General features: G+C 55.9%; 1 protein-coding gene across 1 annotated transcript in view; it reads right to left on the reverse strand.

Annotated features, from left to right (window-relative positions):
• Positions 1–3,936: 3,936 nt before the first annotated feature.
• The window catches only part of LOC104033101 (cullin-9), a 36,250-nt gene continuing 12,265 nt past the window's right edge, over positions 3,937–27,921 (reverse strand). Inside the window, exons 6-41 of the mRNA XM_075707591.1 lie at positions 26,010–26,200; positions 25,140–25,524; positions 24,705–24,906; positions 24,188–24,395; positions 23,898–24,091; positions 23,539–23,756; positions 23,165–23,396; positions 22,654–22,759; positions 22,103–22,333; positions 21,849–21,939; positions 21,593–21,764; positions 21,276–21,381; positions 20,782–20,877; positions 20,518–20,693; positions 19,873–20,006; positions 19,617–19,793; positions 19,236–19,351; positions 18,570–18,752; positions 18,038–18,195; positions 17,489–17,699; positions 17,225–17,390; positions 16,927–17,072; positions 16,633–16,750; positions 15,988–16,184; positions 15,647–15,906; positions 15,198–15,561; positions 14,738–14,878; positions 10,258–10,422; positions 10,009–10,172; positions 9,010–9,103; positions 8,726–8,800; positions 8,128–8,238; positions 6,686–6,803; positions 6,202–6,335; positions 5,919–6,010; positions 3,937–4,930 (exon numbers count right to left, since the gene is read on the reverse strand). Of these exons, the coding sequence (XP_075563706.1) occupies positions 4,732–4,930; positions 5,919–6,010; positions 6,202–6,335; positions 6,686–6,803; positions 8,128–8,238; positions 8,726–8,800; positions 9,010–9,103; positions 10,009–10,172; positions 10,258–10,422; positions 14,738–14,878; positions 15,198–15,561; positions 15,647–15,906; positions 15,988–16,184; positions 16,633–16,750; positions 16,927–17,072; positions 17,225–17,390; positions 17,489–17,699; positions 18,038–18,195; positions 18,570–18,752; positions 19,236–19,351; positions 19,617–19,793; positions 19,873–20,006; positions 20,518–20,693; positions 20,782–20,877; positions 21,276–21,381; positions 21,593–21,764; positions 21,849–21,939; positions 22,103–22,333; positions 22,654–22,759; positions 23,165–23,396; positions 23,539–23,756; positions 23,898–24,091; positions 24,188–24,395; positions 24,705–24,906; positions 25,140–25,524; positions 26,010–26,200 (6,131 nt within the window). The 3' untranslated portion in view covers positions 3,937–4,731. The remainder of the gene's footprint in view (positions 4,931–5,918; positions 6,011–6,201; positions 6,336–6,685; positions 6,804–8,127; positions 8,239–8,725; positions 8,801–9,009; positions 9,104–10,008; positions 10,173–10,257; positions 10,423–14,737; positions 14,879–15,197; positions 15,562–15,646; positions 15,907–15,987; positions 16,185–16,632; positions 16,751–16,926; positions 17,073–17,224; positions 17,391–17,488; positions 17,700–18,037; positions 18,196–18,569; positions 18,753–19,235; positions 19,352–19,616; positions 19,794–19,872; positions 20,007–20,517; positions 20,694–20,781; positions 20,878–21,275; positions 21,382–21,592; positions 21,765–21,848; positions 21,940–22,102; positions 22,334–22,653; positions 22,760–23,164; positions 23,397–23,538; positions 23,757–23,897; positions 24,092–24,187; positions 24,396–24,704; positions 24,907–25,139; positions 25,525–26,009; positions 26,201–27,921) is intronic.

Here is a 27,921-nt window from a genome sequence, read left to right on the forward strand (position 1 = left end):
ACCAGCATGGGGTCAGACGTGATGCTGGGTGCTTCATTGCCTGGGATTATGTAATGTGGTCCTCTGCGCAGGGATCCCTGAAGGATCATTTTGGTGATCTCTTAGGAGTGGCTTGTTAAAATCTTGCCAATCCTTCTTTTGAGTTTCTTCAGACAGTAGAACACACTGTTGATTATGTCTTTTGATCCTGGCTTCCTGATCTGCAGGGTGATACCCACTAATATGTCAGTAACTCACTCTCAGTTTGGTAAAGCCAGTAGATCTTAACTTGAATTTCCTGTCTACCCCATGTTAGAAATTCCCTCATGGGGTAGATGTTCGCTCTTAATGGTAATACACTAATGAACTTCTTGTGGGGAATGCCCCTATAACATTCACTCCAGCTGTTATTAATTTTGTCCTTTTCAAAGTTGGCAATTCCATGGCCCTGACACAGCAACCTAGTCCAATGCAAAAATTCTTCCTTCCTCCAGTCACTAGGCCTCAGAAAGATGACATCTGGAGCAGAAATCTTCCATTCTGAGACTAAGGTCTCACCACAAACTGCTCCTGGAATCACTATGACTGCTTTTGGTTCCCAAATTGATAGAACTTTCTCTGCCCTTCCTCCTGGAGCAATCCACAACTTTCTAAATTAATTCTCAATACCTTCTTGATGAACTATCGATTTTATAGTGTTGTCAGAGGAGCTGGCAATTTGGTGCAACCAATATGCAGTTCCATATCTTTCCCAAGGACTGAGGTGAGGCTGATTGACCTCTCATTTCCTGGATTGTCCTTCTTGACAATGGATATACTGTCTGCCTTTTTCCAGTCACTGGGAGCATCCCCTGATTGCCATGACCTTTTAAGGATGCAGAGTGGCCTCATGGCACCTGCCCGCTCTTTCAGTACTCTCGGATGCATCCCAGCTGGTACCATTGACCTATGCATGTCTAATGTACTTGAGTGGTCCCTAATTCTGTCTTCCACTACTGTGGGTACTGCTTCACTCCTACAGACTCTGCTAGGAGGCTTGGGGACCTGGGAGGCCTGAGGGCAAATCTCACCAGTGGTAAGTGAGCTTTGACTTTTGTAACTCCCTTCCTAGAAGTGTGGGCAATGTCTTTGTAAACTCTCAAGTAATCTGCCCTTGCTTCTCCCTTCTTTGTGTTAGGTAAAGCCAAATCTGATAGCCCAACAGAGACGAGGCTGCTGTAACTCCATGCCCCCAGGTCCAACCAGTAGTGAGGCTGAGCATGTATTCCACATAGGCACACAGACAAGTATAAAACGCGAGTGTAACTAACACACGGCCAGCCACGCAGATCAACACAGATGGAAACACTCCACTCACACAAAACCAAGCAGCACCAATGGCCTCTTCCTATTTCTGTCATTGGCTGATCAGGATGAAGAATTGTTAGCAGGAAGCACATAGATGTATGCTGGCAGATGGGCACAGATCTGCAGCGGACACCAGGATGTCAGTCTCCTCAGCTGCCAGCACATGGGCACACGAACCCTCAAGGCTGCAGACCCACACAAGGTGAAGAAAGGCAGGAAAGAAAGGAAAGGGGGAGAAAGAAAGGAAAGGGGGAGAAAGAAAGGAAAGGGGGAGAAAGAAAGGAAAGGGGGAGAAAGAAAGGAAAGGGGGAGAAAGAAAGGAAAGGGGGAGAAAGAAAGGAAAGGGGGAGAAAGAAAGGAAAGGGGGAGAAAGAAAGGAAAGGGGGAGAAAGGAAACTGAGGACAGAGGGAAATAAGGAAGGGAGAAAGGGGGAAGGAAAGAAGGAAAGCCGGAAGGTGAGAGGAAGGGAAGATGGATGGAATGAAAGGAAGGAAGAAAGGTAGAAGGCGGCAGGCAGGAGAGAAGGAATTAAGGAAGGAAAGCAGACAGGTAGTGAGAAAGGCAGGCAGGAAGGTGGCAAAGGAAGGCAAGCGAGAAGGAAGGAGAGCAGTTCAGGCAGGTAGTGAGACAGGCAGGTAGAGAGGAAGGCAAGAAGGATTAAGGAAGGAAGGTAGAAAGGAAGTATTGAGGAAAGTAGTGAGAGAAGGAAGATGGTAATTAAGGAAAAAACTCAGGAAGGCAGGGAAATGGGCAAGAAGGAATAGAGGAAAGCAGAAAGTCAAGAAGGCACGAGGGCAGAAAAAGGGAATTGAAGTATGTAAGTACATAAAGTGAGGACAGAGGGCAATAAAGAAAGGAGGAAGTAGGAAGGAAAGTAGAAAGAAGTAAAGGGAGGAAGGGAGGGAGAGGAAGGAATGCAAAAGAAGGAAGGAATGTGAAAGAAGGATGAAAGGTGGGCAGGTAGCATATCTGTAGATATTGTACATATCTTTGTAAGTTATGTGCAAACTCATTTGAATGTAAATAAATTACATTTATGGGTTGTCATGATCTAGGGAGATGGATGCTCATCAGAAGTAATGGAGGTAAAAGGGATAGTAGGTAGGGAGTAAGAGGGAACTTGGTAATCACGCTGCATAATCTTATCTGCCAACAAAATCAACCAGCTTTACCTAGGTGGACAGGCCACCTTACTTCGGCCAGAAAAGGAATGTGTAATTTAGGTATGTGATAATAAATAGCCAAATGCCTCATCATCCAGTTAGTGATGTGCATGAATGGATGAATGAGATTCCCACTGTCCCTACTTACTGTCCAGTGAAACCACAGCCAAGAGAACAGACTTGGTGGAACCAGCTGGGAAAGACGACCCTGTTGAGCATCACTCTAATCCAGTGCTGTGAAGAGACATCAGAGCTGTAGAATAAATGAGAAGCCCCACGGTTGTGCAGCTCAGGCCATAGTCCAGTTGCCAGTGAAATACTGCTGATCATTTTTTCCACTTACCCAGTGAGGTGTATGTGGAGGGGTAAGCCCCAAAGGGCTCTCACTTCTGATGCCAAGTGCCCAGCATGAGCTGCTCTGGTGACAGTGTCAGGTGGGGAGTTTGACTGGGGCAGTACGGCTGTCAAACCATAACACAGGTGTCCTAAGGTGAGCTCAGGGAGGACAGAAACATCCTGCGGTGCAGAAGATCAAGGCTTGATCTTGATTTTCAGTACGAGTATCGCCCATGAAAGCAGGGCCTCACCATCCTTCTGACTTTTTGGGTTTTAAGCAGGCATTCAGGCGACAGTGGATGAGGAACACCAGGCATGAGTCTCCATGTATGGAACTTGGGCATCTAGGATGTTCTGCTCTGTCCCCCAAGAACCTGGGGAATTCAGGCTGTTCCTGCAAGGACTGGTCACACTGGGGAAGATGAGGCTGGCTGGGCAACCCCACCACATCTCTCCCCTAGTGGCCCCTGAGGAGAAGGCCCAGAGAGGTCTCACCCTCCAGCTGTGGGGCAGGGAACCCATTTTCCATAGGGGGAGCAGGGCTGGGACTTCCACCATGACAGACCCTGCAGGGCTAGGAGCAAGGGTGTGGAGGGGAGTGGAAAAATCAGTCCTCTCTCCCTGGTCTGCCCCTGGCAGTTGTCCCCTGCCCAGCATCCCCTTAACAGCCCCACATCCCTCCCAGATGATACCCAAGGCCTGAGAAGAGCCATGTATCTCCAAAACAATCCCACAAACCTCCACATCACCCCTCAAGCCCCAATAGCAGTCCCACATCTGCCTTCTGCTGGGCACCAGATGTTACCACCTTCATCAACATGCAGGCATTCTGTCTTGCACCTGCTCCCAGAAACACCAGCCCCATCTCTCTGTGTGGGCTGGTGCCCTGCCCGCTTTCCCATCCCTCCCCATACCTCTTACTGTTCCCTGAACTGCCCAGGAAGGAAAAGCCTCTTTGCAGGGCAGACTGCATGGGTGAGGATCCCAAACCCACACCGATTCAGTAATAACTCCTGGGATGAGCACATCCAGGTCACATCCTCCTCACTCAAGAATGTCCTGCTCTCCCTTCAGACCCATGTTCCCCAGAGACAACAAGGAGGCTTGTGCTAGAAGAAAACTGTTTCATTTTTCAACAGAACTTTTTTCAACCCTTGTTTCTCAGGGTTTTCTTTTTTGCAAAGATAAAGTATTATCTGAACAACCTCTGCATATATATATATATATATCTCATAAGTGTGTGTGTCTGTGTGTGTGCGTGCATACATTTATACACTTAAAAACAGTCCCGCAAACTTGTGCCGCTCATAGCAGCCCATCCTGCTTCACAGCAGAGAAGACAGCAACTTCAACAAACAGCAAAAAAGCTGCCCCCCTCAACTAGAGGAATGCACTGAACCACATCCATCTGGAGGGAATCCCACCAGCTCCAGATGGGAGGCTTTGACTTCAGTGTAAACACATCGCTTTACAGTATTTCTAGACCCTGGCTGGATTAGACAGTGCCATGCTAGGACACATGCCACACTCACCTGTGCCCAGTCCATGGGGAGAGCACGCCCAAGGACGCTGAACAGTCCTTTAACAGGTGGCAAGCAGTGCTCACTTTGCAGCTGGACTGGGACTTTCTAACTCAATTAGATACCCACAGGCAGAAATGGAGACAAGGGAGAAAGGCAAGGAGATGTCTTTCTGAGAGGTGGCCACAGTAACACAGCCCATCTGTCCAGAGCAATGTTTCTACATATTTAAAGGGGAGTCACCGAGCAAGTAGCCCCCAGAGGAAATGTCTCTTCGTTCTGCCTGAGAGCTCCTCACTGTCTTTGAGGAAAGACACCGATACAAACTGATTGAGACAGAGTAGAGGCAGAGGTCCAGGCTGGCAGGCTGGGTGACAGCCCAATTCTAGTCATAGGCATCATCATCATCAAAGTAGGAATCACAATCAAGGTTATCTGACTCATCACCTAACAGAAAGTTGTCTTCATCAAGGTCGTCATCGTCATCATAGTCTTCCTGCCACTGTGGTTCATACTCCTCATCTTCAACCTCTTCGCCACCTTCATCTGTGTTGGGGGAGTCGCACAAGATGGTACGTTTTGCCCTGTGAGGAGGAGAGCATCAGAGATGAGCCCCAGCTGCGAGCAGCAACACCAACCCAGACCCACACCACCCTCGTCCTCCCTTCTACCATCACCTCAGCACTCCCATCCAAAGCCATGCCTCAGGGACACAGCAGCCATGCAGGTGCACCTAGGAGAAGGTGATTAAATGGCCTTATCCATGCATGCAGCACAGGGCTGTGTCAGACAGACACCTGTGTGACCGGACCAACAAGGTGCAGTCTGCCACCAGCAGTGTCTCAGCCTTATACCAAGGAGACCAGAAACCCTGCTCTGAAACAGAGTGTCTCTCGACTCAGTTGTCATTCTTTCTTGCAACACTCAGCACCCTGTTCAGCTCCTGGAAACACAGCAGCTGTCAGAGGGGACTGGTCACACTGGGATAGCAGATGCCAGTTGTGTTTCTTGGTTCAAACAGCGTGTCCTACAGGAATGGACTTTCTTTTGAACTCATCACCTTCCAATCACACTTACCTGCCAGCTCAGTACTCTAGGACAGGGAAACAACAAACCATCCATTTCACCTCTCAACACACTATTTCACAGCTCTATCACCTCTTCTCCATTCCCTTCCTAAAATAAATGTCAGGTCCTTCCATCTCCCCCCATGTATGTTCTTATTCTTGCTTCTCTGATCTAGACACCTCCGAGATCTCTGATACACCTCTGAAGAAAGAGTGCGACTCTCCACAGAAACCCAAGAGAGTCCAGGGAGAGAAACTTCCATAACTGGGTCTGCCAGTGATGTAGCTTTCTTGACCATAGCTGCATACCAAGCAGAGGTTTTGCTGGTCTCCCTGCACCACTATGTCACTTACATTGTTATCTCAAGCCACAACACAGAATGCAAGTAATCAGTATCTGTTATTAACTCTTTTGTATGTCAGTGAGCACAGAAGAAAACTCTGGTCACCTGCTTTTTGTCTGCACTCACCCACCTTTCCTTGTTACCCAGCTAAGAAAACTCACCCTATACAGGCAGGGGCTGAAGTAGGCACATTTGAGAGTTTCACCTTTCTCTGACCAGGATCTGCCAAAGTCTGGAGCCCAACATGGAAATCCTGCTAGCATGGAAGAACAGCCAGAAGAGAGACAATATGTGATTTGGGCTGTATTTTGTGCTGCAAACCCCTTCCCTACATACACAGAGCACAGAGTCTAGCCCCTCAGCTGATCAAGCCCCTTTCTAGGTTTGCCCAAGATCAAACTAGACCAGAGCAAGACAAGCCACTAATGGGCATGTGGACTTCACCTGTGTGGAGTGCCAGAGAATTGCAAAGAGACGCTTCTTGATCTGGTGTACCAACTCCAAACCAGCACTGAAATGCTCTGCTTTCAGGAGCTGAAGAGAAGCGGCCAGGTCCTGGTACTGCAGCAGGGTTTCCTCTGCAATTCAAGGCCAACAAAGTCACACTGCTTCCCACACTCTTAAGCAGAGACCGAATCCCTTGGCTCTGATTATGAAGCCAGTCACAGCTACTTAGGTCTCCTGTACACATACATTCCTGTTTCAGAAGGGAACATGTTGCTCCTTACTGCATCAGTCTCCACCAGCAGCCAAATGGCTTCAGTCGACTTCCCAGAAATTACATCAAGAAGGCAAAAATGGGCTGGGAGAAGTGGGGAGACCAGCTGGGTGCTGGAGTGTATGCTATTGCCCCACTACAGAGCTGCCACCCTTTGAACCACATAGCTCACAATGCTAGTCTCTACCTTGGAGAGGCTGCGGGACTTACCCAGAAGGATCTGCAGAGCATTAGTGTGCAGCTCTAGGCTCTCGGTCTGCTGTTCCACAATATCCATGCTCTCAGTGTCCTGGTTATAGTAGCTGTACACACAGGAGTAGGCCAGCACCTGGAGCAGTACAGATGATGCTGTAAGCATTCTCCTTCAACTTCAGAGCGGGCAAGAAGAGAGTAGCATCAAACCCCTCCAGACTTCATTACGTATCAGTGGTTGAGAGAAGCCCGGCAGCACTTCTGGTCTGTGGCAATAGCCCAGTGAACCACTATGCCAAGTGACAGCAGTGCCAGGCTACCTAGAGCTACTCATAGGATTAGAAATGAATGTCTAATTATTTTGTACTGAAATCTGAAATAACTGATTGTTCCCACCTGCAAACCATCACAAGATCACAGACTGTAAATGCACAACAAGTGTGACTGACCAGCAGGCAGAGAGTCAAAGCAACCAGCACACAGAATCTACACATTGCTGGGCAGCCCAGGCTGAACTCATGTGGCAACGAACTGAGAGAACTGAGCCCCAAGGGAAGCAGGCATGGTGCTATACAGCACCAAAAGCCCACGACAAAGGCATTTCAACAAGTGACAAACCCCTGTTATGAATGAATGACCCCTAAAGCCACCCAGGTACCCAGCAGGAAACAAGACCACTGTCTCTATTTAAAGAACTGGGCCAGAAAAGCCAGCAGCAGCAAACAAGCATGATATGTATCCTGGCAAACACAGGGGCTACCATATTGAAAAGACAAAACAGGGTCAGACACCCTTATTCCACATGCCTCTCTCAAAATCAAGTCTGCCTGCACAAACAAGGTATATATTGCAAAGGCAATACTGCAAAGGCAATTCCCACCTCCTTGCTATGTTTCAGGAGACAGAAGACATTGCAGGCCTATGCTGTCACAGGCTTACTGCACATCCAGTGGCTGCACTGCAAATCCTTCATAATGCAGCTATCAGGGCATGCAGTAGGTAACTCAGTGCTCCCAAAATACCCACGGCTCATGAAATAAAGTTAAGAAAGGAAAAATGTAACAGGAGCATCACAAGGGACTTCCTAACACAGCATCAGGAGAGCTTTCAAAAGGTAAGTACCACCACTGAGTCATTTCAAATTGGAATGGACAAAACCCAGTATATGAAACGCTAAATATAGATCCTTGTGCTGATTCCATGGTGTCAGCTTGAGCTAAGCTCCAAATCCTATGACCTGACTGTGAGGAACACTGCAGATAGAGCCCAACTCAGAGCGAGAGCAGGGAAAGGCAGACATGAGCTCTTCCCGTGTCCTGATGCTATTCCTCCCCGCAAGCTTTTTCTGCCTCCCCTTGTTTGGAGTAGAGCAAGGTTGGTGTCTCCTCACTTTAAGAAAGGCATAAAACACACCGACAGAATTAGGCCTAAACATCAGCAAGCCTGTTATCCAGCCTTACCTTCCGTGCCTGTTCTAGCACTTTGCAGGCATCAAGAACAAAGGTCAAAGTCCTAATTTTTGGCATCTCACTGATGGAAGAAACCCTGTTCCTCAGGCTCATGGCAAATTCCTGCAATAACCACAGGAGGGGGAAAAAAAAGTTTATGTCAAGCTCCACAAGATCAAAAAAATAGCACCTTCCACACATATAATTGCTAAGCATCCTGAAGTGCCATCCCAGAAGATGCAGGCAGCAGGAGAGCATTTATTGCATCCAACTATGACATCTCTACTGTGCTATCAGTTCAACCTTTTACAGTATCTCAGCTCTAGACAGAGTTCAGCCTTCACTCGCCATTGCTTCCAAGTACTGCATCAGTTTGAGCACGTGACCTATAAATTAGGTGTTCAGTTTCCACAACAGACTTGGTAGAAGAAAGCAGGCCAAGAACTACCTGTTACGTCAGAGCAAGGGTGAAATGACCAGGCATCCCCACCTGGATCTGAAGCCTGCTCTCAGCTTCAGGTGAAATACACTGAGACACAACAGAAACTGTCCTGCTCACCAGGGCTAAGGCAACAGAGTCAGCATCTGCAAAGGAAGGAGGAGGCCTTACCCTTGCGTGATGATGAAAGGTGCATCTCTCATTGTAATCCTGAAAACGCTTCTCCTGCCAAGCTGCTTTACTCACCTGAAAGGAAAGGTAGAAGTAACCTGTAGCAATTCCCCTCAAGTACCAGGGTTGCCTGGAAATGGCTACCACACATACAGACTTTGACAATACCATCAATACTACTGGCAAGTGCACCAAGTCCAGAGTACAAGGCACAAGCGGAGATCTGAGAGGCCAGGTGCATCTGAACACAAGCATGAACCACTGGGATATAGCAAACCACTCACCATAACAGAGCAGTTGTAATAATCCTTATGAGTCGGCCTCCAGGGCTTGAGGCAACGCCAACAGAAGCCATGATTACACTTTGCACATGTCATACTGCATGGTAGGAGAAGAAAAAAATGGGAATCACTCAGTCCTAACAGCCACTTGCACACTGTTTCTCCCAGTGCTCCCCTACACCACAGGGCTGGAGTGTGCAACCCAGTCACTCCCATTCACTCAGCAGTATGCATTTCCCTGCATGTATTTTTTAAAGCCTTTGCTGGATGCAGATGATGCTTAAAACCAGTCATTGTGTCTCCAAAAATGAGCTGGGTAAATTGGCAGCATGATCTCACAGTACCAACTTACCAAGTACTTGAAGGGTGAACACTAAGCATTCCATACTTTGAAGCAAGATCCACATGAGCACCTCCCCTCTTCCCTCAGTAATGCAGTACTCCACAGTGCAGAAAGGCACTGCACAGCCCTAGGGCCACACACAACATGTGGGGACAAATCATAGCTGCGCACTAAGGGCCACCAGTGCAAGAAAGAAACAAATGGCGACTCCTAAGCCCTGCCTTCAAAGCTGGAGGTAACTCCCCTATCGTGTAAAAAGCTGCCAGAGATCCGAGCCAATCTAAAAGAGGCAGTTAAAAGAAAATTGCTTAAAGTTACAGGAGTAGGTGAGAAGGAAAAAAAAATGGTGCCGAGATATCCACTCCCCTAACCTGTACCTCTGTATGCCTATAGCAGATTCTGAGAGCAGACAAGTGTGCGCTGTGAAAAGGTACTGCAGAGTTGTGGTTCTACTGCAGAGCTATCAATAGATTTAACTCTGAATGCTGGGGAATATTTTGCTTTTCCTAGGAATTAAAAGCAATTATTCATTCCTCTAAAACTATAAAACAGACCTGCTATAACTCTTACTCCACAGCCAAAAAAAAACAGCACAGTGGACCTAACCGTATGTCTTTGCCCTCTCCTGTCTCCAGTAGCAAACAAAAAGGGATACTCACTGCAGGCACCCCTCATTTTTCTCTATCTGAGCCTGGCAGCTTGGGCAGTGCTTCGAAATGAGCTTAGCCAGATGTTTGCTTTGGGCTTCACTTGTCATTCCTTCATAGTACCCATCGTCATCCACCCACTGAGACATGTGGCTGCAGCTGGCAGGATAATGGGCCTGAAAGAGAGAGTCAGCCACACAAAAGCAGAATGCCGTGTGCCAAACCCAAGACAGTATTGCCTGTGATTCAGCTCAGTCTCACCTCTGGGAAGTTGCAGTTGAAGCAGGATATCCAGGAGCACTTGGAACAGGCTGCCCCATAACCAAGTCCATCCTTAAGGAGGATCTGATCACAGCCCTGAGGGTTGGTGCACCATGTCAGGTTGGAGCAACACTCAACATAGCCTCTGAGGAGAGCTTTTTCATACTGTAATAAGCAGCCAGGAAAGAGATTTAAGGCAGCGAAGCTGCATGGTTAGGCCTAACAACTGGGGTCTGGTGCCTCTGGGCTCTACGTCTGACTGAACTGCTCACAACAAAACAGCACTAAGTTAGTATACTCTTTCATTCCCTTTGTGTAAATTCCCCCCCTCCTCGTGTCATAGCTGGAGACCGTTTCATATAATCACAGAATAGCTGAGGTTAGAAGGCACTTCTGGAGATAAAAACAAGTCCAAACCCTCCAGCTCAAAGCAGGGTTGCTCATGACCATGTCCAGTTGGGTTTTGCGCACACCCAAGGACAGAGAATACAAGCCTCTCTGCCCAACCTGTTCCAATGTCCCATTACCCTTACTGTTAAAAAAAAAAAGTTTTCTTATGTTTACATGGAATTCCTTATATTTAAATTAGTGCCCACTGCCTCTTATCCTTTCACTGGATATCACCAAGAAGAATCTGGCTCCTTAATCCCATTTGTGTATTTACACATGTCCACCCCTGAGCCTTCTCCTCTCCAGGCTAAACAAACCCAGCTCTCTCAGCTTCTCCTAGAGGTGTTCCAAAACCTAAATCATCTTTGTGGCCTTTTGCTGGATTCTCCCTAGTACGTCCATGTCCTTCTCGTACCAGTGAGCCCAGAAATGGACACAGTACTCCAGATGTGGTCTCACCAGCACTGGATAGAGCGGAAGGATCACCTTCCTCAGCCTGCTGTCAATGCTCTTCCTAACTCAACCTAAGATGCTAGTGGACCTTCTTAGCCACAGGGGCACGTTACTGGCTTATGTTCAATTTGTTGTCCACCATGATCCCTTTTTTTTTTTTCCCTGCAGGGCTGCTTTCCAGATGGTTGGCCCCTGGCACATACTGTTGCATTGGGTTATTCCACCCCAGGAGCAGGACTTGGCATTTCCTTTTGTTGAACTTAATGATATTCTTGTTTGCTAAGTTCTCTAGTCTGTTGAGGTCCCTCTGAATGGCAGCACAACCATCTGGAGCCTCAACCAGTCCTCCTAGCTGTTCATCATCTATAAATTTGCTGAGGGTGCACTTGGTCCCATCATCCAGGTCATCAGTGAAGATGTTAAACAACGTTAACCTCAGTATCAACTAAGGTTACACCTTAAGTGGCTGGCCTCCAGCTGAGCTTTCTGCCATTCATCATAACCCTTTGAACTCAGCAGGCCATCTCACCGTCCACGCATCCAGCTTGCACTTCATCAGTTTTTTTCTAAGAGGATGTTGTGGATGATGGTGTAGAAAGCCTTACTAAAGCTGAGATAAACAATTCCTCCCCTCATTCACCAAGCCAATCATCTCACCACAGAAAGCTATCAGGTGCTCTTTTTAACAACTTCTATTTTTAAGTTTCTCAGACTTTTCCTTAGTTACATGATGTGCAAAGGGGAAGGAGACTCGCTTTGCCCACAGCCTCTACACGTTACTGCAGAGGACAAGGCAAATTGGTTATCAGTAAGAGACTGTTCAGGTAGGGACCCAGGGATGCAACTACACTGCACATAGTAGCTTAGTTTTCTGTGCTCAGTTACTACAGTGTAAGGACTGTGCGAACATACACAAAGCTAGAGGATGTTCAGAAGAAATCCTGTAGCCTTCACAGCCCTCCTGCACAGATTTTTGCATACCTGGAGAATTGCTCTAAAGCCACCAGGCACAGAAAAGACAATACACGTCACAACAAGCACTAGAGAGAAAAGGTGCAAGCCCTGAGCACTGAAGGGCTCAGACAGGGCTCTCATTCATTTCTCTCTCTTTGTTATTCTCTCTTGTTCATTCTCTTCCTCAGGCAACCTAAACCAGAGAGTTGTGCACTGACTGGATGCAAGGATGTCAGCCTGCGTCATGGCAAAATGCCTGGTGGAGGCAAAGTCTCAACAAAGCCACTTCATTCTTCTCAAAGAGAGTCAACATCTGTGTCTGTTGTCATCCTGTTGATAAGTGATGTGATCATTTTTACCCAGACACCAGTACCCAGAGAGATAAATGGGTACTTGAGTCAGCACACAGCACCAAATCACAGCCTTCACAGAGGCTGAATTTCATAACTTCTGATGTTTGGAGTTTTCTTGGTGAGGAGGAGACAGAGATGCAACTGCTGAAGAGGATCTAGGATTCCTACTGGAACCGTAAGAGAAAGAGCTGCTCTCAGGAAGCCTAAAAGGAGAGGGAACAAGTGTCCAGTGAAGGTCTGGGAAGAAAGCTAGCCATGTACAATCAAGAAGTTGCCAAGTACCGCATGACACTGACCAACAGATCTCAGAGGAACCTTTACACACGCTGGAGTTAATCCAGGTATGGAGCCTATGGCATGATTCCCAGCAGAGAATCCCTGGGGGCAGGATGGAAGACCACCTCTGAAGAACAGGCTCTCAAGGAACTTGAGAGAAACAAGGCTGAGAGAAAACCTCTTTCAGAAACATGACAGGGTGTATGTTTTTTAGAAATACAAGCATGAAAAGTTTAAACTCAAATAATCTTTTATATTAGCAAAAGTGCAGCCAGCAGGCAAGGGAAGGGATTTCTCACAGCTATGTGGCACTGCTGACACAACTGGATACCGGGAGCAGTTTGGGCTCCCAAGTACAAGAAAGACTTCAACAGACTAGAGAAAATGTTGTACATAGGCCACCAAGACAGTCAGGGGCTGGAGCACAGAATGTAGGAGGGGACGTTGAGAGAGCTGGGTTTGTTCAGCATGGGGAGAAGGCAGCAGAGGGGGAATCTTACCACTGCCTAGAGCTACCTAAATGTACCTAAATGTAAGATGCAGAGAAGACTGAACCTGGAGCAGTATGTTTTAACTTCAGCATTAGATCTTCACAAAATAATCTGGCTATTTTGAGCACAGGGTTGGACCAGAGATCTCCACAGATTATTGCAAGCTAAATTATTCTATGACCATATGTGTGACACTGCACGAGGCGTTAACGCTCCAGCCATACCACTTACTGAGCAAAAAGGGAAACAGGTAACATTTCAGTGAGAGCATCAGAGCAACTTGTTAAAATTGGCTGCAATTTATGTTGACCTGCAGTAATGTTCTTTTTTAATAAAATAGCTATAGCAATAGGATATTAAATCCTGCTCTCAGACAGGTGTGACTACAGGATTTGCAAAGCCAGTAAGAACTGCCCAGATACATGCACTAATTCTCCAAGCACTTCTTGTAGAAAACAAGATAGAAAAGATACATGGAAATGCTTTTCTGTAGCCTTGCCCATTTCAGTTGCCAGTTTTCAAGCTTAAAGAAAATTTATAAGGTAGAGCAGTTTTTACATCTACTGTTCACTTCTCTTTATGACTGTTCACACAAGATCATAATGACAGTAACAAGCTGGAAGAGAAGGAGAATATTTCTGGAGAAGCAATTGTTGGCAGAGACCTGTCAAACAACAGAGCAGTGGAAAACAGACGAGACACCTGTTCTGTCCAACAGTTAACAAAAAGAGTCTGCCATGTGACAGCCACAGCTCTGCCACTAGGTGGGGAGGACATTCAGCTCTAATTAATAACTAAAAACTGAAAGAATAGGGAGAAAAAGTAGCTTCTGCCTCAGATCAAGCAGCTCCTGCTGCCCCCTGCTGACTGAGGACCAAGGTGAGCAAGAGCTCAGGAAGCCCGGTTTAGAGATGTGTGTAGATGCACACAGACTTAATTAGAGTGAACATTAAGTCTGATGAGGTAACTTCTGTCATCTTCACAAAAACATGAGGTGCTCAAAGCCATATAAATAAAGAATATTTCTGGAGAAGCAATCGTTGGTAGAGACCTGTTAAACAGAGCAGTGGAAAACAGACGAGACTCCTGTTCTGTCCAACAGTTAACAAAAAGTCTGCCATGTGGCAGCCACAGCTGGTGGAAGAGAAAGGACATTGGGGCCATTGATGCAGCAATAAAATGAAATTGCTCAAACGTTTTCCCTTCATTTGTCCTAGATTTTACAATTGCTTCCAGCACACCAGCAGAGGATACTTGTTATGAGCTGCTACCACAGCTCTCACCTGGTCCTCAACTAAGGATGCACCTGAAATGATATTTGCTGGAGACATGCTTAGAGGAAATACCACTGTGCTGTTTTGCTGATGTTATGCTTTCCTGAATAGCTGGTATTGACCACAGTCAGAAACAACAGACACCCCTGTGCAGAAATCTGGTCTGCCTCAATTATCACACTGCCAGACTTAGTAATGGGAAGGGAAAAAGCAGCAGCAAGATTATCTGCTAGTGATGACCAAAATGAAACATAGCTTGGACACCCCGTAACCACCTCTCCTACTTCACCTTGGCTATAATCTCCTCGGAGGAAACGATGGAACAAATGAAGGCTGTAGTTGGCTGTGCGCGGCACTCAGATATGGGACAGGTGCAGTTGACAACCATGTTCTGTTCAATGCGAGTCGTGAGGTACTCACTCCAACAGGGCTGTGAAGGCAGAAGAGGAGATCAGAGCTACACAGGAGCTGCACCACCTGGGTCATGTGACCCTCGAAGCCCACCCCACCCAGCAAAGGGAGCATGAAACCACCACAAACCATGGATAAATACTCAAAAACACAAAAATGGGAACAGACTAATCAGGAGCTGAAGGAGCACAACAAACAAGGGAGCTGAGAAAAGAGAATGTATGAGCTCTGTGAAAGTCACCTGATAACAGCTTCAGACAAAGCCAACCAACTGCCACCAGCTAGGCACCAGCAATTCCCTACCAAGTTACGGGAGCCAAAGACCGCAGGACCTTCACCTTGCAGCAGTAGTGCATACAGCAGAGGGTTGGTGGCGTCTCGGTAGGACACAGCTGGTTCACACAAACTGGGCAGTGGGTTCCTGGGCTCGGGGGGGGCTGGGCATCTTGCACTTGCAGCCCCGAGGAGATGAGCAGGGTCTCACGGTTCTCCACATAGCACTGGATCAGGAAATCCACATTCCACCTGCAGTGCATCAGGAGGTGCTGAGCAACATCATCCGGGATGCTCAGAGTATCCTGGACCTGCTGTACTGTCTGGTTCATGAGCAGCTTCGCCTCTTCTGGACTAAGTGTGTGCCCCATTGGCATCTGCAGCATTGCCATAAGAAACTCCTCCGACCTGCCTATGCCAGGATTCAACCTGACATATGGAGAACCGTGTCATGTCCATACAGGGTGGAGATGGAGATGCACACCCCTCCACACCTGGTGACATGCATTCCTACCGATACAGGCAGTCTATGCTGTCCTCATCCAGAGATGCTTCTGGTGGCTTGCTCTGGAAAACCATCTGTGCCTGGCCCCCAAGAGGTGTTGTGGGCTCAGCAGAGATGTATTCCAAGACATGAGGCCTCTCCTCCTGGCGCCGGACATAGCCCTGGTTCAGCAGGTGCAGGACGCAGGACAGCACGTCCACGCTGTGGCAGCAGAAGCTCAGGAACTGCAGCCCTGGCCCCAGCTCACCCTTCTGACAGGCATCAATCACCTACAGCAACAAGGGAGCCCCACACTGCAGTGCGGCGCAGCACCCAGGCGGCCCCTCTCCACCCGCTCAAGCACTCCATACCCTAAACACCAGGTTGTCAATGTGAAGCTGCTTCTCCACCTTGAGGATGCGGGTGATGAGGCAGCAGAGGATGTTCCTCTTCCTTTCCAGGGCGCTGACCTCAGCCCTCTCCGCCCGCAGGTACCTCTGCCGGGGCAGCAGCCTCAGGTGGCGGCCAGAGGCACGGGCCAGGGCTGCCTGGTTCAGCCGCAGTGCACCTGGAGCTAGCACCCGGCCCGGGGTCAGCCAAGCCCCGAGCTGGGCCCTGAAGGAGCCCCAGGACACGCGTGTGGCTGTTGGACCCAACCCTGGGCCTCCCGCTGCTGCCTTCACAGCCGTCAGCCCCAGCCCTGTCCCCCACACACGGCCCCAAGCAACAGCCACGTGCACAACCCCTGGCCCCGGTGCCCAACCCCACGCACAGACCGGAGACCCAACCACCCACGCTGACCCACGCACCGTGCATGGCCCCAAGCCCCAGCCCCACACACCACCCCCAGCCCTACACGCGGCCTCAGGCCCCAGCTTGACACGCAGACCTGCGCCCCGAGCACCAGCAGACGGACTCGCCCCAGCCCACTCGCTTCCCCTACAAGTGCCCCTGCCCTGCACCCACTCGGAGCTCAGACCAGCACCTCCCCAGGGGTGCCCCAGCCCCACACTCACCTCCCGGCGTGCCGCTCCGCACCAGGACGCCCTCGCCCTGGGTCAGCGGTGTCAGCGCGTGGTGCACCAGGTCAGCAGGGAGCCCCGTAGCCTGCAGCAGGGCCTCCACAGCCACCTCCTGCAGGAGGGCACGGGAGGGGAATGGCAGCCAAGACCCACCAGCCACAGGCCCACCCAAACAAGGGGGGCCTGCGCCCCAAAGGCCGCTGGAGACCCTGCCGCAAGGGAGGACACGGCCCTGCTACGCTCCAGCATCCGCTGCCTCCCTCACCCCAGCGCCGCCCCAGCTCCTACCTCGGCGCTGTTGAAGCACAGCAGGATGTACATCTGCAGCGTGGACACGTGCAGGACGCAGTCTCCAAACCACAGTTCGGCGTGGCCCAGCCACGTCCACTGCAACCGCCGGGGCTTCGTGCACTCCCAGCCCAGCTGGCTCTGGCCTGCCAGAGACAGGATCAGCGCGAGGGCCGGGGGCCAGCCCCGCCAGGCACTCCCGGCACGCCCCAGCGCTCCTGCCGCTTCTGCCTGAGCCGCTGCGGAGGGCCCGGGCCCCGGCGAGACCCCCACGCGCACCCGCTGCCGCGACACTCACTCCGCCTGCAGAAGTCGGCAAACTCGTCCAGGGGGGAGCTCAGGGCCGCCGAGAAAAACCTCCCAGGTTCATCCATGTAGCAGGACGGGGAAACGGGCCAGCAGCGCGGGGACAGGGCCAGCACCTTCACCTCCGGCGCATCCGCCACCGAGGCCGTCCCCAGGGCCTGGGCACGTGGACACGAGGGTGGCTCAGGACAGGCCCCAGGATCCCTGCGAGGAACGTGGGCAGCCCCCAGCCTCCCCACCCCACCGGCACGCTCACCTTGTCCGCGCCTGTGTCCAGCTCCAGCAGCTGCTTGTCCTGCTCCTGCAGCTGGAAGAGGTAAAACTGCTGCTGGAGCTCCTCCGACTCAGCCAAGTTGCTCAGCATCTCTTGGGGGAAGCGGCTGGGGAAGCACAGCCCGATCTGCTCCACGATGGCTCCTTCCAGCCAAGACGGCCCTTGCGCCAGGAGCCGGTCCCCCAGGTAGTGCCTGCCACAGCCGCCAGCGTCGGGTCAGGGGCCGGCCCGAGCCCCGCGGCCATCAGCCACCCGCCCGCAGACAGAGACGGCCCCGACCCCAACCTCACCCCAAGGCACACGGGCCCGGCAGCACCCATCTCCCCTCCCCGTCGCCAGCAGGGAACGTGCCTCCGGCAGCGCCTGCAGGCCCTCGCGGCCTTTCCCTCCACGCGCCAGAGCCGGGAAAAGCAAAGCGGGAGCACCGCTGCCACGCCAGGCCGGGCTCAGCCACGGCCGCGGCACCGCCTGCGCCTCCCCCGCCGCGCCCCACCGGGCCCTCTGGTGCCGTGCAGACACGGCACCCCTCACCGGTAGAAGTGCTCGAAGGTGTGGGCCAGCTCCAGGCCACTGAAGACGACGAAGGGCTCCAGGATCTGCTGCAGCCGCTGCAGCGGCCCCACGCTGCCCGCAGCCCCATGGAGCTCCCGGATCTGCCCGTCAAGGTAGCGGGCAAACTGCTCGCTCACCTGGGGAGGGACAGGGCTGGCTTTGGAGGGGGCTCGCTGGGGGGCCGCAGGGACGGGCTGGAGGAACCTCCCCGGGGGGGCAGCTGGGAACCCCTGGTGCTCTCGGGCAGGGGCCAAGGGTGCTGGGCACCAGCCCGAGGCAGGAGCACGCGGGGCTGGGGCCACGCTGTGACAAGCGCCAGCACCCGCGGTTGGGCACCGTCCAGGGCCCCGGCAGGGCAGGGCAGGGCAGGGCCCCGCGGCTCAGTGCGGGGCCAGGACACCGCCCGCCCGGAGCTCGCCCCGTGGCCGTGGGCCAGGGCAGCCTCCCCAGCCCGCGCCCGGGGACACTGAGGCCGGAGCCCCGGCACCGGTGCCGCGCGCCCTCCACTCACGTGCAGGGTGGTAAGGAAGGAGAGCTGCAGCAAAGCGCCCGCGAAGCCCTGGCCCAGGGCCAGCACGAAGGCGGCCTGCTGCCCAAAGAGCTCCTCCGTGGCACCGCGCAGCCGCCGGTACAGCCCGCAGTATCGCTCCACGAGGTCCGGCGCCTGCCCCGCCGCCTCCAGGAACCGCTGCACCTGCGGGACACGGCACCAGAGGGGTGAGCCCCGCAGCGGGACGCACCCACGGCCCGCGGGAACGTCCACAGCCCCGGCCTCGCTCTGCCGACACCAACCGCCCGGGTCCCGCACAGGGGCTGCCCAGAGGCCCCGGGGCTGCCGCAGGCCACCGAGAGCTTGCGGCGAGGCGGGAGCGCAGCCCCGGGGGCTGGGCAGGCGCCGCGGGGACGGGACAGAAGCGCAGCAGCAGCCCAGCAGGAAAGACGCAGCCCGACGCCGTACCTGCCTCCCAGCCTGCGCCACCAGATTGGGCGCAGGGCCAGGCTGACGCCCCAGCCCTGCCAGGCTGGCGAGGGCGGCAGGGCCGTCCCCACGCCCCTGGGGGCCCCGTGCCCCCCCACGCTCCCAGGGCACCGCCAGGCCCCGCTCCCCACGACACCTGCCCGGTGTGGGGTCCCAGGCCCCCTCTCTGGCCCCCACCGCCGGCCCTCCAAGCTCTACCTGCTGCTGCACCACGCCGCGCCAGCACTGCGAGATGCCCCGCAGGCTGCTCAACTTCTCCACCACCGCCTTCGCAGCCCTGGCCGGCACCTCCTTGTTCTTCCCCTCCTTCCCGCCTGCCAAGGAACAATCCCGGGCTCAGCGCGGCTCCGTGGGCAGGCTCCGCACGCTGACCGGCCAGCGGCCTCCCCCTCTCCCTGGGGGCGCAGGGCAGAGGAGATGCCGGGGAGGCCACGGCCACCGCAGGGGCACGGCCACGAGCCTTCCCTGGCTCGGGAGCCTCCTGTGCCACAGGGCCCTCCCCAGGGGATCCCCGCGGCCGCAGCCCGGCGCTCTGGACCACCGTCCCCCAGCCCCACGGGAGGGCAGCCCCTCGCTCACCACCTGCTCTCGCCTCCTCTGGCTCTCGCCCGTCGGGGTCCACGTGCACCAGGAGCTGGGTCAGGCGCCGCACGCGGGAACCAAAGACGGCACCGCGGCTCGTGGCGCGGCGGGGCGGCTCCACGCTCTCCAGGTACTCGCTCAGCAGCCAGGCCAGGGGGCTGACGCCGTGGGGGTCTGCGAGGCCAACCGGGCTCACAGCGGGGTGCCGCAGCCTGGGGCACCGCGCAGACGGGCCCGGGAGAGCGCAGGGTACCTGGGCTGGTGATGCTCTGCACCAAGGGGTTCACCAGGGCCTCCCAGCACGTCCTGCCCAAGGCCCGGGCCGCCTCATCGTCAGGAAGGAAGCGGTCGGCGAAGCTCTGCTCATGCCGCAGCGCCCGGTTCAGCCTGCAATGGCGACCGGGCAGCACGCAGTGGTGCCGGGCACCGGCCGGCGGTGGGGGACTCCCCCAGGAACGCAGAGCGCGGCGGTCGCTCCCCGCCCTGCCCCTTGCCAGGTGCGACGGCTCAGCAGCCGCGCTCGCCCCCAGCAGCCAGGGCCCCTCGCTGCCCCCAGGCCCTGCCTGCACTAAACTGGGGAGCTGTGCGGCACCTGCGGCCGTGAGATCCTGCCTGCCCCCAACCGACCACCGCCGGGTCAGGATGCGCTGGGCCCTGTGGGGCACCTCTCCTGTGGCTTAGCCGTGACCACGTGCCCAGCTTCAACCTGGGGGACCCCAAGGTGGCCCCGGCCCTCCGGGGCCGCTGGTGGCCAGGGAGGAGCGAGGGCCCCTCCCTGTCCAGGTGGACACCCGGCTGCTCCCCTCCTGGCTTTGCAGTCCCCTCGCGGGCTGCCGGCCCCATCCCCCCGGGCCCTGGGACAGCGGGGACGCGACGGCACAGCCAGGAGACAACTCACCTGCCAAAGAGCTGCAGCAGTCGCCCCCGGTCCCGGCAGATCTCCTGGCACCAGGCGTGAGCCCGAGCAGTGCAGGAGAGGAACGTCCGCCGGCACAGCTGCTCCTTGAAGATGGGCCAGAAAGTGGGCTTGGGACCCACCACCTCGATGCCACGCACACGTGTGTCAATGCCACCCTGCGGGAGAGCGCGACCCTCAGCTCCTCAGGCACGGCCCCCATGCCCCACGCTGCCGGCTCCCTGGCCCGGACCCCTGCTCCCCTACCTGCTGGCACCGCTTCACCCGGATCTGGATGACGGGCCAGAAGCGGGTCATGTTCTCCAGCAGGATCACTCTGCTGTCCGAGGGCAGGACGGTCACCTGCAGGCAGACAGCGAGCCCTCAGCATGCCAGGCAGCCACCGACAGCCGCCCTGCACGCTCCCCTGGCTGCCCCCCATTAAAGCCACGGCCTCTGTCCCCCCCGGCAGCCCCTACGCAGCCACGGGGCACCCCCCGCCGGGGCCCCGCTTCTGGCTCACAGCCCTGGCACACCAGCCCGCTGCCGACTGGGCTGCAGGGCTGCCCATGCCGGACTCTCCGGCACCCGCTGCCTACAGCCGGACGGAAGCTCCCGCAGCGCAGCTCCCACCACCCCCACCTCCCAGCGGGGCACCCCACAGGGCCCCGGCACCAGGGCCAGACCTCCCCGGGGCACAGCAAGGACCAGTCCACCGCTCCCACGGGCCCCACGGCCTGAGCAGCCCGTGCGAGACTCACCGTGTTGAGCTCCGTTCTGATGGCGGCCGGGCTCTCTCCCCCCAGCACCACGACGCGGGCCGGCATGTAGCTGGAGTCCTCGCTGGCCACCAGCATGCTCATCTCCCTGCGGCGCAGCAAACCCCGTGCTGCCCAGCAGTCCCCACCTCCCTGCCCTGGCCCCTGCCAGCCCCACGCGCCGCTGCCCACATCCGGCAACCCCCAGGATGGGGACCGCTGGGGCAGGGCTCGCACGCATCCCCAAAGCCCTCTCCTCCCCGCACGGCCGCTGGCCCTCGCGGCCCCAAGGCCCCCCAGCCCTCCCGGCCCAGCCCCACCTGACCACCACGCCACACTGCATGTGGACAGTGATGAAGTGGGAGCCGGTGCTGCCGTTCGACTCCCAGTACGTCTTGGGGTTCCCGTCCGTGAGCTTGCTGGCCCGGTGGGGGTTGGAGGAGACCTGCACCTTCTCCCAGCACTTGTCCTCCTTCACCTCCACGCTCGAGCCTGTGGGGACAGCACGTGGAGCCTCCAGCCGCCAGCCCGGCGCAGCCCAGACGCAGGGCTCCAGCTCCCGCTCCCCACACTCGCCTCGGCACAGGTTGCGCAGAAAGACGTCAAAGAAGGGGACGCTGATGGGCTGGTGGCTCCGACGGTGCTCCTCAATCAGCCCCAGCACCAGCTACAGGGTGGGGCGAGGCTCTTAGCAGGGGCCCTGGGTCCGCCTCCCCTCACCCACCGCAGGGCTGCAGCAGGCAGAGAGCGGACGGATGCCCCTGGGGCCAGGACAGCTGGACGGCCCCGAGACCCAGAGCCCCGGCGCCGCCGCACCTCCCCAGGCCCACCTGGATGCAGCCAGCCAAGATGCTGGTCGTCAGCTTCTTGTAGAGGCTGGCGTACTTCTCGCAGTCAATCACCAGGTCGAGCAGGGCTGGTGCCAGCGACGGGGCCGTGCTGTGCTTGTCCAGGGCTTTGGACAGAGCCTCGCGGGCACCCACGCGGCACATCACCACCGCGCAGTCCTTGCTGGCGCTGGCCAGGCGGTGCAGGAAGCCAACGACCTCCTGCACTACCTGCTGAGCGGGCAGCCGTGAGCGGCCGGGCCGGCAACGGGAACCCACCGGGCCCCAGCAGCGGGGTGCTGCAGTGCTCCATCCCCTCCACCCCGACACCGCAGCAGCGCCCGCGAGAGCCCAGCCGGGCACGGCGCTGGGCACGCCAGCCACCGGCACGCGGCCACGGCCGGGACAGCCGCTCCCCACCTCTCCCGGCACGCTGGCCACAAGGCCGGGCTGCTGCAGGCGGGCACCCCGCTTCACCAACGCCAGGCCCGGCCGACGCACGGCACAGCCACCAAAGCCGCCCCTGCCTGCCGGGAGTCCCGGGGCCCCCTCACCTCCCGGTCGCTGCTGTGGGCACTCAGGGAGGACAAACAGGGCTCCACACACTCGTGCCAGGGCAGCGCGTCCTCCTGGTAACTGTCCAGGAACTTGTTCAGGATCCTGGGTGACGGAGGGGGCCTGCTCAGGCCAGCGCACACAGGCAGCGGTGCCAGAGGCAGCCCTGCTTCCCTGCCCCACCGGGAAGGCCGGCACCCCACAGGGACTGGGAGCCAAGGCTCCCCAGGCACCTCGGACGCCCCACCAGCACCCACGCACGCGCTGCGCTGCCCCTGCACGTCCCCATCAGCACCCAGGCACGTGCTGCTCTGTCCCCACATGGCCCTGCGCCCCAGGACACCCCAATCAGCACCCGCATATGTGCTGGGGCGCACCTGCCCCCCGCCCTGGCCAAGAACAGCCCCACCAGGACCCACAGGCATGTGCCACCTCCCCCCAGCATCACCGCCAGCGCTCGCACACCTGCTGCGGAGGCCCCAGACCCCCACCAAATCCCCCTGGACCCACCTGAGGATGCTCAGGCTCACGGCCTTCTCCGCCCCCAGCAGCGCAAAGCTGCGCAGCAGCAGCCTGAAGCACCCACGGTCCTGCAGCAGCTGGGACGCCTCGCCAGAGGGGACGGGGCCTTCGCCGCAGAGCTGCCGCTCCAGGGCCACCACCACGTCCTTGGACAAGGTGCCATCCCCCAGGCTGCCCAGAAGCGTCCGCACCTCCCTCAGGTCCAGCGGGGCCTCTCTGCCTGCCGCGACAAGGACACACAGGCCCGGCCCAGGCGCGCGCGTGAGAGGTGCCACTGGGGTGCTCTGCCCTGGCCGGCGAGGCAGCCCTGCCTGCTGCATCCACGGGGCCGTGGCACGGCAGGGGCGCGGGCGGCACGCTACCTGCCGTCTCCGGGCCCAGGGGCAGCCGGTGCTCCGCGAGGCGGTTGATCGCGCCCAGGGCCAGCATCCCGTGAGGGCAGCCGGTGCTCTGCCTGTCCCACCAGCAGCTCTGCAGCACCGCGGGGAGGTCGCAGCTTGCCAGCTGCTCTGCCAGGCCCCGGTGGCTGTCGATCAGCATGTTCACCACCAGCAAGCCGTTCCGCACTCCTGAGGAGCCCCTGCAGGGACAGAGCCATGCGGGCGCCTTCCTCCCCCAGCACGGAGCCTCCCCTGCACCCACGAGCCACCTGCCTGCCTTGCCCACCCCCCCACGCAGAGGGTCCCCCCACCCCCAGCCGCTGCGCTCGCTCTGCCCCTACCCTGGGACCCTCTGCATGGTGCTCATGGCAGCAGGGATGGCGCTCAGCAGGCTCGCCGAGCCCTCGCTGGAGGCAGAGCCGATGCTGGCAAAGATCTCCCGCATCATCTGCGCGTCGGCATGGTTCAGGGGCAAGGGCTTCCCGCCGGCACCTTCTGCCTCGCCGGCCACGGCTCCCACCAGCACCTTCAGGGCCTGCGAGGTCAACAGCAGTCAGGAGGGCAGCGGGCAACTCCACCATGCCTGGGCGAGCCTGCACCCCGCCTGCAGCATCCCCTCTGCCACACTCACCGCCAGCCCAGCCTGCTGCACCAGGGCGGAGGAGGCGTGCTGCTGCATGCAGGCCAGCACAGCCCGCACGCCGCCCTCCGTGGCAAACGGCACGCGCCAGTCGTACGTCGCCATCAGCACGGCCAGCAGCCGCAGCGTCACCGCCACCAGAGCCTTCTCTGCCACCTCGGTGCTCAGCAGCTCCACTGCCACCTTCACCAGCCTCTCCCTGCACGGGAAAGGATGCCTCAGGAGGAGCCTCCTGGCACTGCCGCGGGCACGCCGGCACCCCGGGCCCTGACAGCCACCTTCTCCCTGCCCACACGGCTCTACCGCAGCTGGGCCAGCCCCAGGAATGAGACCGCCTGGGACAAAGGGACACAAGACCCACCTCTCTTCTTGACGAGCACGCAGGGACAGACCGGCCTTCACGCTTCCACTGCCACCTCCCACACTCCCACCTCCAGTACTGTCCCCCACCCTGCCGACACGGCCCCCCCCAGCCAGCAGGAGGGGTGCGCAGCACCCCACAGCTCACCCAACACTCCTGGTCCCCAGCCCGCCCTGGGCTTTGCCGACTTGCCGCTCGGGCTCCGGCTCCTCCTCCAGGATCTTCATGATGTGCTTGAGCCCGGCCAAGCGCAGCCCCACCTCTGAGCTGCCGCTCTGGATCACATCCACCACAGCTGCAATCTTGGCCAGCGAGCCCCTCTCGCTCACCCCCTCGCAGCTGCCCAACGCTGGCGGGAGGGAGGCAGGGACACAGGTGTCAGGGCAGCAGTAACACCCCCAGCAACTCCCAGGGTGCCACGCACCCACAGACCCAAGCACCCACAGGCCCCCCCTCCCCAGGCAACCTCGGGGTGCCTCGCCTCCCATGCCCTGCCCAGAGCCTTCCTCCATCCAGCCAATGGAGCCGCCTCCAGCACCGTGCAGCACCCTGCACGTGCCTCAGCACGTAGCAGGCGATTACCTTTGATCTGCTCCTCTGTCACCTCTGGGAGGAACAGCCCTTCCCTCTCAAGGAGCTCGCTGAACAGCTGGGAATCCGACTTCATTGCTGCAGCAGGGGCTCGGGGTGGCCCTTTGGCTGCAGAAAGGTCTTCCTTTGCTGCCTTGGCCGTCGTGGCTTCAGGGCCAGAGCTCCTGCAGCCAGCACCCTCCGAGGACACCGCGGTGCTCCCCCTACCATCCTGCTCAGCCCCCCTACCGAGGAAGTATTTGGTGTAGATGTGGGAGCCGCGCAGATCATGCTGAGCGCTGCCCTGGCACCGCTTCTCCAACACCTCCAGCACCTTCTGGGCCAGCTCTGCACGTACTGACAGCTGGATCAGGGCTTCTTCGTCCACCTCCAACAGCTGGACAGATGGGGTCAAGTTAACCCTCATGGACTCGCCACAGACCCCACACCCCTTGTGACAGCCACTGCCAGAACGGACAGAACGGCTGCACCCCCAGAGGCCTCCAGGGCCATTCCCCAGTGCCACCCTCCCCTGGCTCGCCCCAACCCAACTACCACCAGCCCAGACCTCCCACCTGCACTCACCACCCGACTGCAACCAGCAGAATCACCCCAGGGCCTTGCCTCACCTACCCAAACCTCGCTGGCAGTGTCATGGGAGACTGCGTTTCCTCTCATCTCTCCTCACCCCTTTGCTGTGCCCAGCTCCCCACCCTTTTGTCACCCCCCACTCACTCTCCCGTTTCAGTCCCATTTCTGCTCCGTTCAGGCTGTCCCTGCACAGCTCACGCTTGCCGTCTCCTCCTCTGGGCCCGGTCCCTTCCCTAATGTTCTCCCTCGCCCTCTCCCTCCCGTTTCCCCACTGCAGGCTCTGGCCCATACCTGCTCTCCCTGGTCCTGCTGGATGAGACAGGTGATCTCTTTCTGCTCCTGCGCTTCCAGCTTCTTCATGAAGAAGAGCAGCTCCCACCACTCGGCACGGCTCAGGGCCTCCACAGCCTTGGTCGGCTGCTCCCCCAGGTAAGGCAGGGAGTACAGCCCCGCAAAGGGCTTGCAGAAAAACGGCTGTGCAACTGCACGGGAGCAGAGCAAGGAAGGGCACTGTCAGCTCTGCCAATTCCTCCATCCTCTGCTGCACACCCCACATTCCCCAGCGAAAGAGCTCATGCAGACCATCTGGGCAGAAGAGATCCCCACTGTCCCACAGCCTGCTGCAGGAAAAGGAGGTGACAGGAGGGCAGCAAGAGAGGGGGAACATGCTGGGAGACCCTAGAAGCTTGTCATGGTTTAGCCCCAGCCAGCAACTAAGCACCACGCAGCCGCTTGCTCACTCCCCTTGCCCTGGTGGGATGGAGGAGAGAATCAGTGGAGTAAGAGTGAGAAAACTCCTGGGTTGAGATAAGAACAGTTTAATAATTGAAATAAAGTAAAATAGTAATGATAATAATAACAATATAATAATAATAATAATATAAAATGCAAGCGATGCACAACGCAACTGCTCACCACCTGCTGAGCGATACCCAGACAGTTCCCGAGCAGTGATTGCTCCCCCCGGCCAACCCCCCCCAGTTTCTATACTGAGCATGACATCATATGGTATGGAATAGCCCTTTGGGCAGTTTGGATCAACTAATCTGGCTGTGCCCCCTCCCAGTTTTCTTGTGCACCTGGCAGAGCATGGGAAGCTGAAAAGTCCTTGACTAGCATAAGCAGTACTTAGCAACAACTAAAGCATCAGTGTGTTATCAGCATTCTTCTCCTACTAAATCCAAACCACAGCACTATGCCTGCTACTAGGAAGAAAATTAATTCTATCCCAGCCGAAACCAGGACAAAGCTGTAGAGAAGGGGATTACCATCTTCACTTGAACCTCTTTGGGCTGTAGAACAGAAAAAGTACACGCTCAAAATGGGCACCTCTAGCTCACTGCTCCCCCAACCTGTTTCCACAGTGCCTGGACCAGCCAAGGCAATGCACTTGGACACCCACAGAATCCACAGTGCCAGCATGCAGCTGCAGAAGGGAAAACAGAGGTGGCCCAAGATGCTAGAGGAGTCAATGGATAGGAAGTTAATTCTGCCGTGAGGTTCTCCCTTTTCCAAATGCCTCCTGCTGGCTAACAGGGCAAATACTTATAGGCAAAAGCAAAACAAGACTGCACAGTTATCACACTCCTTTTAGCTAATGCATCCAAAATGAAGAGAGGGGGATAAAATTCGTTATGTAAGTTAGATATTCCCTAGGTAATTTAGAAATCAGAGATGAATCAACACTTGCTGATACCTGCTAAGCAACAACTTGCAGTCCTCTCTGCACATGCAAGGTGGGAGACATTCACCACCTCAAGACTCAACAGAAAAGGGCCAAACTCACTCCAAAAGGCTCAAGCATGCTAAGAGCAACTACATACATGGCTGATTATCAACAGTCAGTCAACATGAGCTAATTTATCCAACTGTCAAGATCCAAAGCAGAAAGCATCTACTTTTTCAATTCAATTTCAATGTGCGATACGACTGGAAAAAAAGTTTTACACAGAAATGAAATAGAGCCCATACTTCTACCAAAATCAGAGACCAAGAAAAAAAGACAAAGTCTAACCAAGTTTGGTTTAACTTAGCCACTTCAAACTAACATGCAGTTAAGTCTTTAGTTACAAGAGGTAGAAGCCATTAAAGAAGCCATCTTTTTAACTGGCAATAAGAATGTTTTTAAAGTGGCTAATCAGCTGCTGATCTCATGTATATTCTGTCTCTTGCAGCAGTTAAATCCAAATCACTCTACCCAAAA

Source organism: Pelecanus crispus, chromosome 3, assembly GCF_030463565.1.
Source record: "Pelecanus crispus isolate bPelCri1 chromosome 3, bPelCri1.pri, whole genome shotgun sequence".
NCBI lineage: Eukaryota > Metazoa > Chordata > Aves > Pelecaniformes > Pelecanidae > Pelecanus > Pelecanus crispus.